The sequence below is a fragment of the Scyliorhinus canicula genome, chromosome 13 (assembly GCF_902713615.1).
Source record: "Scyliorhinus canicula chromosome 13, sScyCan1.1, whole genome shotgun sequence".
Taxonomy (NCBI): domain Eukaryota; kingdom Metazoa; phylum Chordata; class Chondrichthyes; order Carcharhiniformes; family Scyliorhinidae; genus Scyliorhinus; species Scyliorhinus canicula.
The window spans coordinates 27,935,855-27,954,249 of record NC_052158.1 but is presented as its reverse complement, the minus strand read 5'-3'; the positions used below and the strand labels follow the sequence as shown (position 1 = coordinate 27,954,249).

At 47.1% G+C, this 18,395-nt stretch overlaps 1 protein-coding gene across 1 annotated transcript in view; it reads left to right on the top strand.

Annotated features, from left to right (window-relative positions):
• Positions 1–240: 240 nt before the first annotated feature.
• Positions 241–18,395, top strand: part of gnl1 (guanine nucleotide binding protein-like 1) — a 32,974-nt gene continuing 14,819 nt past the window's right edge. Inside the window, exons 1-3 of the mRNA XM_038815618.1 lie at positions 241–555; positions 9,766–9,934; positions 12,534–12,670. Coding sequence (XP_038671546.1) covers positions 480–555; positions 9,766–9,934; positions 12,534–12,670 — 382 coding nt within the window. The 5' untranslated portion in view covers positions 241–479. The remainder of the gene's footprint in view (positions 556–9,765; positions 9,935–12,533; positions 12,671–18,395) is intronic.

Here is an 18,395-nt window from a genome sequence, read left to right as displayed (position 1 = left end):
CGGGCGGGGTTACGCGTGTGAATTCTGCGGCTGCGCAAAGAAGGGGTGGGGCTAGCAGCGGGCATTTTGAGGCTGGGCATGAAAGGGGCGGGCTTAGCGTGTGAATTCTGCGGCTGCGGAAGGAAGGTGCGTGGTTATACGCACGCATTGTGCGGCTGCGCAACGAAGGGGCGTGGTTATATGCGGGCATTGTGCGGCTGCGCAAGGAAGGGGCGGGGCTTTCAGCGTGCATGATGCAGTTACGCAGGAGGGGGCGGGGCGGATGGGGTTGCTCGAGGCTGCGGCCTGGTGGACAGGCTGAGCGGCGCTCGGAGTGGCAGAGAGCCCGTGAGCAAGGCGAGTAGCAGTTACCTGGCCGAGCAGCCTGAGGAGGATAACCCGTAACAAGTCCAGGCAAAGAGTCCAGCCGGAGGCCCCGCCTGGGGGGAGGCGGGAAGGAGCAGCAGTTTGTGGCTGAGGGTGGGTTTCTCAGAGGCGCCATGCCGCGGAAAAAACCCTTCAGTGTGAAACAGAAGAAAAAACAACTGCAGGAGCGGCGGGAGAGGAAACGCCAGGGTGAGTATAGCCCGGTGATAGAGAATATAGACCATAATATACAGTGAGTGAGTGAGAGTAACTCAGTGATAGAGAATATAGACCATAATATACAGTGAGTGAGTGAGAGTAACTCAGTGATAGAGAATATAGACCATTAGATATAGTGAGTGAGTGAGAGTAACTCAGTGATAGAGAATATACACCATAATATACAGTAAGTGAGTGAGAGTAACTCAGTGATAGAGAATATAGACCATTAGATATAGTGAGTGAGTGAGAGTAACTCAGTGATAGGGAATATACACCATAATATACAGTGAGTGAGAGTAACTCAGTGATAGGGAATATACACCATAATATAGTGAGTGAGAGTAACTCAGTGATAGGGAATATACACCATAATATACAGTGAGTGAGTAACTCAGTGACAGAATGGAGACCATAATATACAGTAAGTGAGTGAGAATAACCCAGTGATAGATAATATATACCATAATATACAGGGTGAGTGAAAATAACCCAGCAATAGAGAATATAGACCATAATATACAGTGTGAGTGAGAATAACCCAGCGATAGAGAATATAGACCATAATATACAGTGTGAGTGAGAATAAATCTGTGATAGAGAATATAGACCATTAGTTGCAGTGAGTGAGAATAAACCACCGTTAACTGCCAAAATTCCACCAGCACATCTCCTGTCCCACCAGGGGCGACAACACTCTTGACCACTCTTACTCAAAAATCAAGGGTGCCTACCGTTCCATACCCCGACCGCATTTTGGGAAATCAGACCATAAGACGGTGCTCCTTCTCCTGGCATACAAGCAGAAACTCAAGCTGGAAAATCCAGCTAAGAAGGTCGTGCAGTGCTGGTCCAAGGAAACAGAAGAGCTCTTGCGTGACTGCTTAGAGACAGTGGACTGGTCCATATTTAAGAACTCAGCGACCAACTTAAATGAGTATGCCACCACTGTCACAGACTTCATCAGCAAATGTGTGGCCGATTGCGTGCCAAAGAAAGCAGTACATACAATCCCCAACTGGAAACCATGGCTCAATCACGTGATTGACTCCCTACTGGACAGATCTGAGGCGTTCAAGTCAGACGACCCTGACCTATACAAGAAATCCAGGTACGACCTCCGCAAAGCCATCCGAGATGTCAAGAGGAGACTATCAAACCAAGCTAGAGTCACAGACAGACTTTCGGCGATTGTGGCAAGGACTAAACAACATAACGGGCTACAAAGCGAAGCCGAGCAGTAACTCCAGCAGCAACGCTCCCCTCCCCAATGAACTCAATGCATTCTGTGCTCGGTTTGAGCAGGTAACCAACAATCTGCTGTCGAGTGCCCCAGCAGTCCATAACTCACCCATACCCACCATTACAGCTTCCGAAGTCAGATCGGCCTTCCTGAAAGTGAACCCTCGGAAGGCAATGGGCCCAGACGGGATCCCTGGTCGCGCACTCAGAGCCTGCACGCATCAGCTGGCAGAGGTATTCGTGGACATCTTTAACTTGTCCCTACTCCACTCCAAGGTCCCCACCTGCTTCAAGAAGGCCACCATTATACCGGTGCCAAAGAAGAACCAGGCAACGTGCCTCAATGACTTGAGTCCGGTGGCCCTGACTTCAGTTGTATTGAAGTGCTTCGAGAGGTTGCTCATGAAGCGCATCACCTCCATACTCCCAGAACACCTTGATCCACTACAATTCGCATACCGTTGCAACCGGTCCACATCAGATGCCATTTCCCTGGCCCAACACTCATCCTTAGAGCATCTCGACAACAAGGACTCCTACGTCAGACTCCTATTTTTTGACTACAGCTCTGCCTTCAACACCATAATCCCCAGCCAAGCTCATATCAAATCTCCAAAACCTAGGATTTGGCTCCCCACTCCAACTGGATCCTTGATTTTCTGACCAACAGACCACAATCAGTAAGAATGAACAACAACACCTTCTCCACAATAGTCCTCAATACCAGGACCCCGCAAGGCTGCGTACTTAGCCCCCTACTCTACTCTCTGTACACACACGACTGCGTGGCAAAATTTGTTTCCAACTCCATCTACAAGTTTGCTGACGATACGACCAAAATGGGCCGGATCTCGAATAACGATGAGTCAGAATACAGGAGGGAGATAGAGAACCTAGTGGAGTGGTGCAGCGACAACAATCTCTCCCTCAATGCCAGCAAAACTAAAGAGCTGGTCATTGACTTCAGGAAGCAAAGTACTGTACACACACCTGTCAGCATTAAGGGGCCGAGGTGGAGATGGTTAGCAGTTTCAAATTCCTAGAGGTGCACATCTCCAAAAATCTGTCCTGGTCCACCCACGTCGACACTACCACCAAGAAAGCACAACAACGCCTATACTTCCTCAGGAAACTTAAAAAAATTAGCATGTCTACATTAACTCTTACCAACGTTTACAGATGCACCATAGAAAGCATCCTATCTGGCTGCATCACAGCCTGGTATAGCAACTGCTCGGCCCAGGACCGCAAGAAACTTCAGAGAATCGTGAACACCACCCAGTCCATCACATGAACCTGCCTCCCATCCATTGACTCCATCTACACCTCCCGCTGCCGGGGGAAAGCGGGCAGCATAATCAAAGACCCCTCCCACCCGGCTTACTCACTCTTCCAACTTCTTCCATCGGGCAGGAGATACAGAAGTCTGAGAACACACGTGAACAGACTCAAAAACAGCTTCTTCCCCGCTGTTACCAGACTCTTAAATGACCCTCTTATGGACTGACCTCATTAACACTACACCCTGTATGCTTCATCCGATGCTGGTGCTTATGCAGTTACACTGTATACCTTGTGTTGCCCTATTATGTATTTTCTTTTATTCCCTTTTCTTCCCATATACTTAATGATCTGTTGAGTTGCTCGCAGCAAAATACATTTCACTGTCCCTCGGTACATGTGACAAATCCAATCCTAATATAAAGGGTGAATGAGAATAACCCAGTGGTAGAGAGCATAGACTAGAATATACAGGGTGAATGATGAGAATAACCCAGTCATAGAGAATATAGACCAGGGCAGCATTGTGGCACAGTGTTTAGCATGCTGCCTCACGGCGCTGAGGTCCCAGGTTCGATCCCGGCTCTGAGTCACTGTCCGTGTGGAGTTTGTACATTCTCCGCCTGGCTGCATGGGTTTAGCCCCCACGCCCCAAAGTTGTGCAGGGTAGTGGATTGGTCACACTAAATTACCCCTTAATTGGAGTAGATGAATTGGGTACTCTAAATAAAAAAAAAAGCAAGAATATAGACCATAATATCCGCCCGCAGACGGATCAAAAGGCACAGGCGGGTCAAGAGGCGCAACAGAAGGTTCCACATATACATGAGACATCGGACTACTGAATCACTCACTCACACACATGCCAGGAGCATGGACACATCTCTGGGTTATTCCCTCTCGCTTACCTTGCATATTATGGTCTATAGACTCATAGAATCCCCACAGTTCAGAAGGAGGCCATTTGGCACAGTGAGTTTGCACCGACCCTCCAAAAACAACCTACGCAGGCCCACTCCCCTGCCCTATCCCCGTAACCCCACCTAACACTTATGGCTAGTCCACCTAACCTCATATTTGGACTCTGGTGGGAACCCACGCACATATGGGGAGAATGTGCAAGCTCCACACACAGTCACCTGAGGTCTGAATTGAACATTAGCCCCTGTCGCTGTGAGGCAGCAGTGCTAATCACTGCACCTCTTGTCCCGCCTGCCTGCTGAACGTTGTGAGCTTCGACTATTCTTGTCGGCCAGGAACAATGTTTACCTGATTCTTGACAGCTGACGTATACTGGTGAAACCAGATTTTACTGTACGTTATCAAAGATTAACCATTGAGTCCTTAGTGAGAAGTGACATGTAGCTGAGCCAGCATAGAGTCTGGCAGGTCTTGGCTTTGATTTCCACCGCTTTGCTGAGTTAGCCTGATCTCCACTTGGCTGTTGCTGGGGCACTGTTGTTGGTGTCAGCCTGGGCTGCGCTCCAGGAGGGCTTTGCAAGCTGACACCAGGAGTGGGGGAAGGGTGACAGAGGGCATGTTCAACACAGCGTGTGATGCCAGCCTAAGTCGAGCAGCATGAAGAGACTTGACATGTGGGCTTGTGAAGGATAGACAGCATGGGTGAGCCATTGGAAAGTAACCATTCCACAGAACGAACACGGGTTGTGAGACAAGTGGGTTAATTTAAAAAAAAAAAATTTAGAGTGCCCAATTCTTCTTTTACAATTAAAGGGGCAATTTAGCATGACCAATTCACCTGTTTCGGTTGTGGGGGTGAGACCCAAGCAAAATTGTACAAGAGAATGTACAAACTCCACACGGATAGTGATCCAGGGCCGGGATCAAATCCGGGTCATTGGTTCCGTGAGGCAGCAGTGCTAACCACTGCACCACCATGCCGCCCTGAGAGGAGGTGGTTCATGTTTGAAGGGAGAAACACAAAATAAGTGACTGGTGCCTCACCTGAACCTCCCCCAACCCAACACAGAAATTCCTATTGTTTATCTGAGTGACATTCCATAGATGATGTGTAGGGCCGATACATGTAACCCTCTTCTGCTTCATTGTGCTCTACCAATGTCCAGGGAGCAGGAAGGTTGTAGGGGTGGGGGCAGACAATGTTAATTTGGAGAACATTAGTGTTGGGAGGGAGAATATGTTGTCCCAGATGGGTCAAGGGCAGAATTCTGTCGGCCGCTCTCAGAAGATGTAGAGGAACAAAATTGCGAGGAAACACAAAGGGTGCGAGAAGTTTAATTACCCGACTGTAGATTGGGATGGTAATAGCGCCAAGGGGAAAAAAGTTTATAGGGTATGTCCTGGGAAGGTTTCTTTATCAGTATTTTTCCAGAGGGAAGGAGGCAATGCTGGATCTCGATTTGTGGAATGAGATGGATCTAGCGTCCGTCTGGGAACATTTAGGGGACGGCGGTCATAGTATCCTCAGACTTTTGGCGGCTATAGGACAAGGACGAATCCTGATGAGAATAATTAACTGGGGAATGTCAATCCGTAATCTGGCCCAAATAAAGTGGAATCATCGATTGGCAGGCAAAACTTTAACGGAACTGCTTTGAAAGAGGAGATGATTTGAGTACAGTTGAGGTACATTCTCACAAGGGGGAAGTGCAGAGCTTTCTGGAAGAGTACAACAAAGCAGAAAAAGATGGATGTCAGGTGGATAATATAGTTGCCAACCAGGTTGAATCTAGAAGGTTCAGAAGGGAAGTCAAAAACAAATAAGAGAAGAAAGAGAGTGAGAGTGTTGAAGCAAAAATCTCCTCTAGTTTTATAATGTTAAAAGGGGGTGAGAGGCGATCAGAGAACGGCATAGAATAGGTGGCATGGCTGAGGTTCTATATCTTTTTATAAATTTAAAGTACGCAATTCATTTTTTTCCCCAATTAAGGGGCAATTTAGCATGGCCAATCAATCCACCTACCTGGCACATCTTTGGGTTGTGGGAGTGAGACCCACGCAGACTCGGGAAGAATGTGCAAACTCCGCACGGACAGTGACTCGGGGTCGGAATCTAACCCAGGTCCTCAGTGCCTTGAGGCAGCAGTGCTAACCACTGTGTCACCGTGCTGCCCATGGCGGAGGTTCTTAATGAGTACTCTGCATCTGTCTTTACCAAGGAAGAAAATACCTGACATAATGGAGGAAGTGGTTGATACACTGAGTTAAAGCTGATGTATTAAATGGAATGGCTGATCCAAAAAAAGTTGATAAGTCACCAGAGCCAGATGAGATGTATCCATGGATATGGAGGAAAGTTGAGGGTGAAAATTGCTGAGGCGCGGGGCTTAATCTTTCAATCCTCCTCTGATACAGAAAATATAAAGAATTGCATATATTCGAGCCTTGTTCAAAAAAGGGTGTAAGGATAAGGCCAGTAACAGTGCAGGCTAATCAGTCTAACCTCAGTGGTGGGGAGCTTTTCGGATAATTCCAGATAAGGACAAAATGTGCGATCACTTGGATTAATTAAGCAAAGCAGGGATGGAGATTTAAAAAAAAAGGGAAAATCGTGTTCAACCAGCTTGCTTGAGGTTTGTTTGGAAAGTGTAGGTTGATGAGGTTAGTGCTGTCTGTGTGGCTTACATGAGGCTTACAAAAGGCCACGCGAGGTGCCCCATAACAAATTTATGGACAAAGTAAAAAGGGCCAGTTCCAGCACTAAAGCTGGCTGAGTGACAGGAAACAGAATAATGGTGAATGGGTATTCCTCGCACTGGAGGCTGTAAACCTGTTGAGGATCAGGGCTTGCGCTAAATCTAATTATTCCTGCTTGCTTCTTTGAAGTATTTAAGATGTTTATTTTTTCCCTTTTAAAATTTAGAGTACCCAATTCTTTTTCCAATTAAGGGGCAATTTTAGCGTGGCCAATCCACCTAGCCTTTGGGTTGTGGGTGCGAAACTCCCGTAAGCACAGGGAGAATGTGCAAACTTTGACCCAGAGCCGGGATCGAACCTGGGACCTCGGCGCCGTGAGGCTGCATGCTAACCACTGCGCCACCATGCTGCCCATTTAAGATGTTTTAACGGATTTGAGAGAAGCTATTTTGTCTGGTGGGCTAATTGTAGAGCAAGGGGTGACCATAAAATTGGAGCTAGGCCATTCCGATGTCAGGGGGCACCTCTTCATAGCGGAAATCTGGAATCTTTCCTTTTTAAAAAGCTGTTGGGCTTGGGCGTCAATTGAAAATTTAAAAAGTGAGATTGGCAGGTGGTTTTTTTTTGGGGAATGGTATCGAGGGGAACTGAAGCTGTTGCCTTTTCTGTGGCTCTGCTGTAACTATGGCAGTCAGTGAGGGTGCCCTCCTTTTGATATATATATTCTAATGCTCAGAGTCGCCAGGTATCAAATGATACCACCACAAGGTTCAACCGGCTATCGATCAAAGAGCCAAACACCAGTTAGTTAGTTCAAGGTCAAGGGTACTTTATTTACACACACAATTAGTCATGCAACATAAACACTACCAGTTAACTACACCTATCGACTAAGACAACCTGTACTTAACTTCAGGCGCCTGGCTTAGGTCAGAGGAACAGTGGCTGCTGTTCGATTCTGAATCTATCGAGTCTGTAGAAGTAACTGCTGCACAGCTAGGCTCATCCATCTGGTAGAGGGCGTTGAACGTGGGCTTGCTTCTGGTGGTGCTGTGATTGGAGACGGCCGTTGCCGGGGCGCCAGGTCCAAAAGAGGACAAACCCATGGTGACTCTCTTCTTATGCTTGGGGGTTTTCGTGCTCTTTTGGGCGGTCCTTCAGTTTGGACCCCACTAATTGGGTGATCCCTGATCACACTGTTCGATTTCGAACCAATAAATGGGCGGGTGCCAAGCGGTCACTGACCCTGTTGTTTACGCTTCCCTAGCACAGGGAGTGGTGCTGAAATGTCTGGGACTGTACCAGTCAGTCAAGTACCAGTCCTTTGCCTTGGTGGAAATGGGCTATCAAATGCTAATTGGTCGGAGTTTCGATACAGTCTGGATTCCTCACTTGCAAATATACATTTCAGGCTCTGAGCCTGCCTGAATCTTGCTCTGTCCATTTTACCCGCCATGCTTTTGCAAGCTTCTCTGTTCCTGGTTGTAAGTGGCCATCCCAGATGGCTACAAGGCAAAGCAGGTAAATTAAGTAAAAAGCCAGGTCATGATCTAGCAGAATGGCAGAGTAAGCTCGAGGAGCTGAATGGACTGTTCCCGTCTCTGTTCACACCGCCTGAAAGAGGCAGAGGAAGAAGGGAAGCTGCCAAGCACGTTTTATTCTAAACATTGCGTGACGTCACTGTTCTCATCCCTGTAATTAAGGATATAAATGCGTTTCTAACTGTTGAGAGGGCTCGCTCAATTTATGCCTCTAGGAGGGGTTTAATCTTGCGATGAAAAGTTGGATAGGCTGGGCCCACATCCATTGGAGTTTAGAAGAATGAGAGGTGATCTTACTGAATCATCAGCTACTGAGGGGACTTGACCAGGTGGATGCTGAGAGGATGTTGCCACTTGTAGGAGAGACTCGAATGCAGGGGTAGGGGTAGTAGTCTAAAAAGGAAAGGTCTCCCATTTAAGATGGAGAGGAGAATAATTATTTTCTCAGAGGGTCGTGAACTTTTGGAACACCTCCCCAGAGAGAGGTGGAAGCAGTGTCAATAAATATTTTCCAGGCAGCGGTAGATAGATTAGGTTATCAAGTGTAGGCAGGACTTTGGAGTTGAGAGACCGCAATCAGATCAACTACAATCTTTCTGAATTTTTAGTCCAGGCTTGATGGGCCGAATGGCTTGCTTGTAATTTGAGCATTCATGCGTAATCAAATTCTGACCTCTTGCACATCCTTGATTTTCATCTCTCTCCCTTCTCCTTTACGATCCTCCTTGAAAACTGTCTGTCTGACCAAGCTTCTCGTCCAGTGTACTTGTGTCTCCTTCCTGCCTGATGGCGTTCCTGTGAAGTGACTTTTAATCTCAGAATTGCCATTCGGTGTGTTGTCTGGCCTGGATCTCCAAATGAGCAACATGGCCTAGTGCCCTTTGACGGCCTTTCCCCCCATTACCCCTGCACACTGTTCCTATTTCAGTAATCATCTAATGCCCGCCCTCTTAAATACCTGGATTGAACCTGCTTGCACCACACTTTCAGGCATTGTTCCAGACCCCAACCACTCGTTGTGTGGAAAGGTTTCATTTTATCTCATTGCATTTGCTTCTTTTGCAAATCACTTGAAATCTGCGCCCCCTCATTCACAATAATTTTACTTTTTTTTTTCCCCCTTAATTTTTCCAATTAAGGGGCAATTTAGCGTGGCTAATCCACCTACCCTGCACACCTTTGGGTTGTGGGGGATGGGTGATTCCCACGTAGACACGGGAGAATGTGCACATTCCACATGGGCAGTGACCCTGGGCCGGGATAGAACCCAGGTCCTCGGCACCGTGAAGCAGCAGTGCTAACCACTGCGCCACAATCACTTTACAAGTGGGAACAGTTTTGCCCTATCTACTCTGTCCAGCCCCCTCCTAATTTTGGAAACCTCCATCAAATCTCCTCTTGTCCTTCGGGATGTTTTATTTTGTTAGTGTTTTCAACAACGAAGGTCAGCATAAAATCTCTGAGCTTTCACTGCCTTGTTTGCTGCTGCCTTCTAGCATTCCTCTGGGATCTGTTTCAGGGTTACCCGACGGTGTGAGGTCAAGCTCCCATAGCCGGAGCGGGAGCCATGATCGTTATGAGGAGCACACGGACACGTCGGACAGCGAATCCTTCACCTTGCAGGTGCGGAAACTCAATCAGCAGCCAGCGCTGTGGAAAGCGGGAGAGCCGGGATATGATTCGAACAGGTGAGGGAAACCGGAGGGCGCTGATGCCCCTGCAAACACTCGAGCACACTCGGGGGCTGGGAGGAGGGGGTGATCACATCCTGGCAACCATTAGGATTTCAGTGACGTCTTTACCAGGAACTTTTAATACAATGTTTGCCTGAACTATGGACAAAGCACTCAGGAAGTACCGCACCGTCCTAATGTCCATTAAGCTTGGAAGCGCCATTAATGTAAATTTGGCAGGGCAGCACAGTGGTTAACATTGCTGTATCACGGTGCCAAGTCCCACGTTCGATCCTGGCTCTGGGTCGCTGTCCGTGTGAAGTTTGCACATTCTCCCAGTGTTTGCGTGGGTTTCGCCCCCAACAACCCAAAGATGTGCAGAATAGGTGGATTGGCCACGGGGTTGATAGAAACCACTCCCCTCTGCAAAGTGACTCCATGCGAAGGGGGAGCACACTTAAACACAACTGCAACAGGGGACCTGGGCGCCACTGGCTAGGTCAGCATTTTTATTGCCCATTTCTAATTGCCCTCAGGAAGGTGATGAGCCACCTTCTTGAACTGCTGCCGGTGGGTCTGAGAAGAGAAGAGGAATTTAGAGTAGTCAATTATTTTTCTTTTCCAATTAAGGGGCAATTTAGCGTGGCCAATCAACCTAATCACATCTTTGGATTGTGGGGGTGAAGCCCACGAAGACATGGGGAGAACGTGTAAACTCCACACAGACGCTGACCCAGGGCTGGAATTTGAACCCGGGTCCTCGGTGCTGCAGTCTCAGTGATAACCACTGCGCCCTATGCCGCCCTGATTTAAAAAAAAAAAATTAACGTAAATTTGATGAGCACTGACGGGCCATTTGACCTGTGCTGAAATTTAGACCCCGTGTCAGCCTTTCAACATATCCTTCCATGACTAAAATACAATATGAGGGTTATGAACACTCCAGGTTAGGCAGCATCCATGGAGCGAGAGAGAGAAAGTTAACTTTTCAGATTCAATAGTTTGAAGCGTTGACTCAGTTTCTTTCTTTGCAGATGCTAACAGATTTTCTGAGTGTTTCCAGGGTTTGCTGATTTTGAAGATGTGATTTAATGCTGCATGAATCCTGTGGCACAGTGAGTGGTGTTCCCTACCTTTGGGCCAGAAGCTCCGGTTTTCAAGTCTCACTTTAGGACTTGATGGCCACATTGTTGGCAATGTGGCAAACTTTGGCTCTGGTGAAGGGTGCCATGGACTTGAAACGTCAGCTCTATTTTCTCTCTTCACAGATGCTGTCAGACCTGCAGAGATTTTTCAGTTTTGGTTTCTGATTCAAGCCTATTTGTATTCGGCCAGTTATCAGCCTGTAAATCCTTCCAATGAGCCTGATGGCAGGTGGTAATGAGTGTGGGAGGGTTTGTGGGTCAGCTGTAGTGTAGAAGGCAACGGTAAAGCACTGCAGTACCTTGCCAATTCACAACCATATCCAATCCAATGGAAGTCCATGGTTGCCAATGCCTTCGTAGGACATTGTACCTAAAGGAGGAGGAGGATTTAATGCTGAATGTATCTCTATTTGTAAGGGCAGAACAGGATTAAATTTTATTATCACCATTATTAGCATAATTATAATGGCTGCATTTGAGGGTTTAAAAGATGTGAAGGGCTGCTGGGAAAGAGCTAGCACAGTTCAGGCATAATGGACCTATTGGCCTCCATCTATGTTTTATGCAGACTGTTGTGTTGGCAGGTTGATTGTGCTCATCCTGTTGTGACCTGGTCTCAAGGTAGTGCAAGAGTTAGCTGTGATGGGGGGGGGGGGGGGGGAAGAGGAGGGACAATATCTTTCTGTTCCTCTATTACGTCCTTGACTCTGTACCCTTCGGGGACATTGGGAGCTCGCTTGAGATCTCTTCCCTAGGTGCACCAGCCAGCCAGTTCATCTCTCAGTGGCTAAAGAGATACAGTCCAGCAAAATATGAAACCACACACATCCGTCGCTTGGTAGTAGGTTTATTCATTGAATGCAGCATTCATCCTCTTCCCCTCTCACACCTGCCGGCAACAGTTCAAGAAGGTGGTTCATCACCTCCTTGAGGGCAATTAAAATGCTGACCTGGCCAGCGGTGCCCAGGTCCCCTGCTGCAATTGTGTTTACGTGTGCTTCCCCTTCGCATGGAGTCACTCCAGAGGGGCATGGTCACTGTCAACACCATTACCTTTCATTCAAGGCCCACAAACTTCTTTTAAGATGTACTGAACAGGCTGCAAGGTTTGTGCTCAAAGGCAATAAATCGATCAATATCATTCCCCCATTAACCTGTAATGTGTTGACATAAAGTTGACAGCAGCAATAATTTTTCCTTCCTTTCCTACTGCATCCTCAGTCCCAGTGCATTCTTCATGGAAACGCAATCTTTTTTGAGAGAAAGGATTTCATCATTACTTGGATCAAGTAACCGGCAGCAGACACCGGAGGGTGGACCATGGAGTGAATTGGAAAGCTGGCCTCCTGATTACCCATTATCTCGACCACGTGATGTCTGCCTGCTGCATGTTTCAGAGCATTTCGGGTCTTTTTTCAGCCAAATTATGTTTCCTCTCTCTCTCTGTCTCATTTTCCTGTGTCGCTCAGATTCCGGCTGCATTTGGAGAAAGAGAGCCGGGAGGAGATCGAGCGAAGGAAGAAGGTCACGCAAGAGAAAATCGTGGAGCTCACCCCAGAAGCTGAGCTGGAAGTAGACATTGTTGACATTTACAAGCCGGGGTCTGGTGAGTGACAGCTGTGCTTTGTTTTGTTTAAAGGTCAGCGCTTACTGCCTATGGAATGAGCAAAATAGTTTCTAAAGGTCAAATCGATTATTTAAAAAAAAAACATACTTCTGTGAGTTCGGTCCCTACAGAGCGTTGGCTGCTGGCTTCCATTTAACAGCTTTGGGGTTTAAGGAAGGAGAACTCTCATTTATATAGCGCCTTCAACCATCCCAGTATTTTCCAAAGCACCTGATGGCCAATGAAAGGCAGCCGTCGATTCGCATAAGCAAACCCAACAATGGTGCTATGATAATCGCTAGGAAATCAGCGGGACAAATATTGGAAGGGATCATTTGGGTGAACTGGCCTGCTCTTCACCATAAGATCAGAAGTAAGCCTTTCGGCCCATCGTGTCTGCTCCGCCATTCAGTAAGGTCATGACTGATCTGAAATGACGATCTTCACCTCCACTTTCCCGCCTATCCCTATAACCCTTGATTCCCTTGTTGATTAAAAATCTGTCTATCTCAGTCTTCTACATACTTACAACCCAGTCTCTACAGTCCTTCGCAGTAAAGAATTCCACAGATTCACTACCCTTTCGAGGGAAGAAATTCTTCCTCATCTCTATCATAAATGAGCGACCCCTTACTCCGATAATGGGGGTGCGGGCTCCACGGTTTGATGTCTCATGGAAAAGCTGACATCTCTGGCAGTGCAGCCTCTCCCTCAGTACTGCATTGGAGTATGTGCTCTCTGGATTGGCAATAGCGTCCAGAACTGTCTAACCCGAATGCAAGGGTGCTGCCAACTGAGCCACGGCTGACATCTAAATATAGGCACTAAGCTCTGGGGTTTGCTCCCTAGATCTTCCCACCGTTTGTCAATGTTTTCTCATTCTATTCCAGTGAAGCTCCTCGGGGTGTTTTACTGCATTAAAGGTGCCGCATAAATTGAAATTGTTTCTGTGTTGTCAGCCCTTAACGGCCGGCAAACCTGTGCTCGCTCACTGACACTGGCTTCTGGCTAAGCCAAAGAATGAATTTTTAAAATTCTCTCTTTGTTCTCAAAATCCTTTAAGAAGTCTTACAACACGGTAAGGGGCAGCACGGTAGCATTGTGGATAGCACAATCGCTTCACAGCTCCAAGGTCCCAGGTTCGATTCCGGCTTGGGTCACTGTCTGTACGGAGTCTGCACATCGTCTCTGTGTGTGCGTGGGTTTCCTCCGGGTGCTCCGGTTTCCTCCCACAGTCCAAAGATGTGCAGGTTAGGTGGATTGGCCATGATAAATTGCCCTTAGTGTCCAAAATTGCCCTTAGTGTTGGGTGGGGTTACTGGGTTATGGGGATAGGGTGAAGGTGTTAACCTTGGGTAGGGTGCGCTTTCCAAGAGCCGGTGCAGACTCGATGGGCCGAATGGCCTCCTTCTGCACTGTAAATTCTACGATAACACCAGGTTAAAGTCCAACAAGTTTGTTTGGAAATACTAGCTTTCGGAGCGTTGCTCCTTCATCAGGTGAGCATCTCCACATCATCAAAACCCTTTGTGACCTCTCCCTTCCTGATCTCCTCCAGCCCCAGGTAAATGAACCTTTAAAAAAATTATTTTTCTTTCAAGCAGCGGCACACTTCATGTTTATGTTCTTTTGAAATTTTTTTTAAAAAATGTGCCCAATTCGTTTTTTTCCAATTAAGGGGCAATTTTAGCATGGCCAATCCACCTGGCCTGCACATCTTTGGGTTGTGGGAGTGAAACCCACACAAACACGGGGAGACTGTGCAAACTCCACACGGACAGTGACCCAGAGCTGGGATCGAACCTGGGACCTTGATGCCGTGAGGCAGCAGTGCTAACCACTGCGCCACAGTGTTGCCCTATGTCTATGTTCTTGCCACATCACCAATCTCTTTGCTCTGGAAGACTGACTCTTCTGCTGCTCAGACTCTTCTGTCTTCCTCCTTGTCACAGACCTTCCCTTTTGTCCTTGTTCCAACGTCTTCCTGGCTCAAAGCCTATTATATTTCTAGCGTTTCTCAGTTTCCGAGGGAAGATCACAGACATATTATCTCGGTGAGTGTTTCCCTCCCCTCAGCTGCTGCCTGATCAGCTGAGCACTTGCAGCAATGTGTGAGGCCAGCCGGTGGGCTGTTTGACTGTGGAGAGCAACAAATTAGTACGTGCTGCACAAATTAATTCTCAACTTCCCATTCGGCTCTTTTTTTTTTCAATGATCTCAAGTCTGATCCTCGGGTTACCGAAACTCCTACTCGTGGCAATGATTTCTCACTTTATTCTATCGAAAACCCGTCATAATATTTCACACGTCTGTTTAAAAAAAAAAAAACCTCTTCCTGGTTGGCACCATTAAGTAATCTCTGAACCAGGACAAAGCACTGGGATGGGTGAAGAAACAAGGTAGTTGGTCACAGCAAAGTTTTCAAAAAGACGTAGCTATAACATCTGAGAATGTGAGGCTCCCCTGCTGGGTCAGAGGTTTGGAGCAGAGTGGGACAGACCAGGAAGGTCCTCAGCACCAGTTGAAACATGGACCGAGTTAGTTCATCCCTGTTGATGTGTGTATTTTATGATTTATTATTTTATGGGATGTGAGTGTCGCTGCCTGGACCAACATTTATTGCCCATCCCTAGTTGCCCTTGAGAAGGTGGTGGTGAGCTGCCTTCTTGAACCGCTGCAGTCCCTGTGGTGTAGGGAGGGAGTTCCAGGAGTTTGACCCAGCCGCAGTGAAGGAAAGGCAGGTTTATTTCCAAGTCAGGATGGTGTGGGGGGCTTGGAGGGAAACTCACAGGTATGGTGGGGTTCCCATGCATCTGCTACCCTTGTCCTTCCAGATAGTATTAGTCAGGAGTTTATAAGGTGCTGTCAAAGGAGCTTTGGCGAGTTGTTGCAGTGCAATTCGTATATGGTCGACACTGTGTGTCAGTGGTGGAGGGTGTGAGCTTTGAAGTTGGTGAATGGTGCGGAGTAACCAATCAAGTGGGCTGCTTTGCCCTGGGTGATGGTCAGTAATTATAATTGACCCCTGTCAACCCTGGTCCAAAACTGGAATTCTTGTCCTTTATTCTACTGGACAATAGCATGTGGACAAGGGTTGAGGGCATGAACAGCCTTGGGTGTGACGCTGTGTGCAGTCGAATACTGCGCTGGCTGGCCTCACACATTTGAGCACGGGCAAACTACTGAGTTGGCAGCTGGCAGCTTTGGAATTGAGTGTGCCAGTGCCTTTTCAGGACAGAACTGCAAGAAATACAAAAGGCCGCTGCCCCGGTCATAGCCAGTGTTTATCAGCAGCAGCCAGTTGAAAGGGGAGTCAGCTGATTACAGCTAGTTGGGGATAGTGCTGGGTGTTCCCTCCAGTTAGGCCCCAGGGCTGCAACTCTCTTCACACAAAACCTGGATTCTTAACATTCCACAATGATCAGCATTTCTATGACTAACGTTGCTGACACCACGCTGTGTGAAAACTGCCCTGTCACCATCAATAGTGAATACTGCAGGAGATTCTCTGCTTTTTGTCCCTGCTGGCAGAATGTCATTAGAATGTTTTTGGTAGCAGCGAGATTAACTTGTGCAGAAGATTTGTATAACTTTGCTGTTTAAATGCTGCAGGGCATTGGCACCGAGATAGGCAGCATTTCCTATTTGATTCACTCATCAAGCCCTGCCAAAGTAGTTACAGAGTAAAGTTCAATCTGCATAATCCTTATCAAACACTCCAGTGCAGAATGGCAAGGGTCAGATACGAGTGAAGCTCCCTCTGCCCCGTCTCTTATCAAACACTCCCAGGACAGGTACAACACGGGGTTAGATACAGATGAAAGTTCCCTCTACCCTGTTCCCATCAAACACTCCCAGGATAGGGTTCAATACAATGAAACTCCTGAGTTTCAATGAGTGACAATGCTGTAAGTGAAGTCGGCTGTATCTTGTGGGTTGTGCCCGAAAGGGTATGGAAAACTAAAGGTATTACCCTTTAATCAAAAAGATAGGAGTTTTTCACTCTTCTCATTCTGGACTGGATTTAAATCTGAGGACCAAGGGTGAAATATCAGCAAGCTACCCATTTACAGCATACAATATATTTCTTGGCACCCACAACTACAAACCCCATTCTCCACACCTGACACTTCCCACTAGTTGTTCCAGTTCTGATGAAAACACACTTCCATCACTGGAACTAACTGGGTATCTATCTGCCTCTCTGACAACCAGACATGATATCCCTCGGGTCAGGAGAAAAGGGCAATGGAAGTCAACTTGCCAACCAGTCAAAACGTTCCCCTCTTACACAACACAAGAGTTCATTCTGTATTAAAATTAATAATGCGTTTGGACATTATTTTGAGTATTGTTTTGTTTGTCGAGGCTTAAATTTTCAAACAATGCCTGGGACGCGACTGTCAGTCACACATTAACTGGAGCGTTCTCCATGGCAACGTGTCCACTAATCAGAGTCCACTTGCCAATCAATCAGCACCCTCTTCTCATACAATAGAAAGTGTTTTTTCTTGAAATTGGTGTTCTTGTAATTTGTCCTGATGAGTGCAAGACGAAAAGCTTTGACAAAATATTTTTTTAGCGCGACTAAAGTTCTGTACTACCAAATGACTATATATATTTTTATTTAAAAAATATATATTTTATCCAATTAAGGGGCAATTTTAACATGGCCAACCCACCTACCCTGCACATCCTTTTTGGGTTGCTGGGGTGAGACCCTCGCAGACACGGGGAGAATGTGCAAACCTCACATGGACAATGATCTGGGGCCGGGATCGAACCCGGGTCCTTGGCGGCGTGAGGCAGCAGTACTTATTTTTTAATTACTTTTGGTAGGAAACTTGGTCGTGTCGAGCAATAAATCTGTCTCAGTATGGTGCTATTTTTGACGAGCACTCGTTCATATCATGGTCAGACTTCGGCCTGGCGTGGTCCTTTTTTTTTTGTTGAAAATCCTGCCTCCCCTAAAGTAGGTTGTACCAAATAGGATTTGGACCCAGGGCTCGCTGCCTTCAGTACCTTGGCTGCATAGAAACTTCTATCCCAGTGTGTTCAGATAATTCAGCCAGGGAGGGAGTGTTGAGAGAGAATGGTAATAAACCAAACATCACATCAGCATAAAATAACATTTATGATCAGATTCAAACGTGAAGAAGTTCCTATTGTTGGAAATCCAGTTTTAATGTTGTAAAACATGCTATCTCATGATAGTTGGGGTTGCGGGGGGGAGGAGTTGAACGGTGCTGACTCTGACTATTGATTAGTCGGTTGTCTTTGGCGATCACTCGCTAACGAGTATGATTGTTCACCTAAGAAACTCCTGTGGTCATGGGTTCTGTGGGCCCTTGTATGGCTGATGAGCCCGATCCTAGAGCTGCATCTTCGACCGCAAACTTGGCAGGTGTTTCTGGGAGGTGGGGTCGGTCCTTGGACTGTAGATCGCTGGTATTCCTTTCTCGGGCTCCTTTTTCCGGGCCTTCAAGTAGGCTTCTTCTGAGCAAGGGTCTCCCAGGCGTTGCCGTCTCTGTTGCACCTGGGGGAGAGATTGGTAGTGTTAGGAAAACCCACGGGAGGCAGCACACCTCTTGCAATGTTCTCAGACCCCAGGGAGCTGCAGACCTCTTCGTATAGAGTCCTTGATGTACGCTTTTCACCTCAAATACTCTAATAATGCAATTGACATCCTTTTAAGTAATGAAGTTGTCCTGAATTCCTGATCGGA